Genomic DNA, 233 nt, shown 5'->3' with positions numbered 1-233 from the left:
AAAAAAAAAAAAAAAAAAAAAAAAAAAAAAAAAAAAAAAAAAAAAAAAAAAAAAAAAAAAAAAAACTACCCGTGTGCCTGCAGTGTTCTGGCTGCTTCGTCATGTGTCTCCTTCGGCAGCTGCCGAAACAAATCCTCAGCCGCCTCCATATCACCCCGAGCAACAGCACCCTATACACAAACCCTAAACCCTAAACCCTAAACCCTAAACCCTAAACCCTAAACACTTGATTT

At 36.9% G+C, this 233-nt stretch overlaps 1 protein-coding gene across 1 annotated transcript in view; it reads right to left on the bottom strand.

Moving 5' to 3' along the window:
• EMH_0025370 (coatomer protein complex subunit beta, putative) overlaps nt 1-233 on the bottom strand; it is a gene marked incomplete at both ends in the record, with an annotated part of 4,771 nt that overhangs the window by 4,395 nt on the left and 143 nt on the right. The window contains one exon of the mRNA XM_013502436.1: nt 155-170. Coding sequence (XP_013357890.1) covers nt 155-170 — 16 coding nt within the window. The remainder of the gene's footprint in view (nt 1-154; nt 171-233) is intronic.

Source organism: Eimeria mitis, genomic scaffold, assembly GCF_000499745.2.
Source record: "Eimeria mitis Houghton genomic scaffold, Emh_scaff919, whole genome shotgun sequence".
Taxonomy (NCBI): Eukaryota; Apicomplexa; class Conoidasida; order Eucoccidiorida; family Eimeriidae; genus Eimeria; species Eimeria mitis.
Note: the sequence above shows the minus strand (reverse complement) of the source record. Positions and strands in the feature narration are given on the sequence as shown.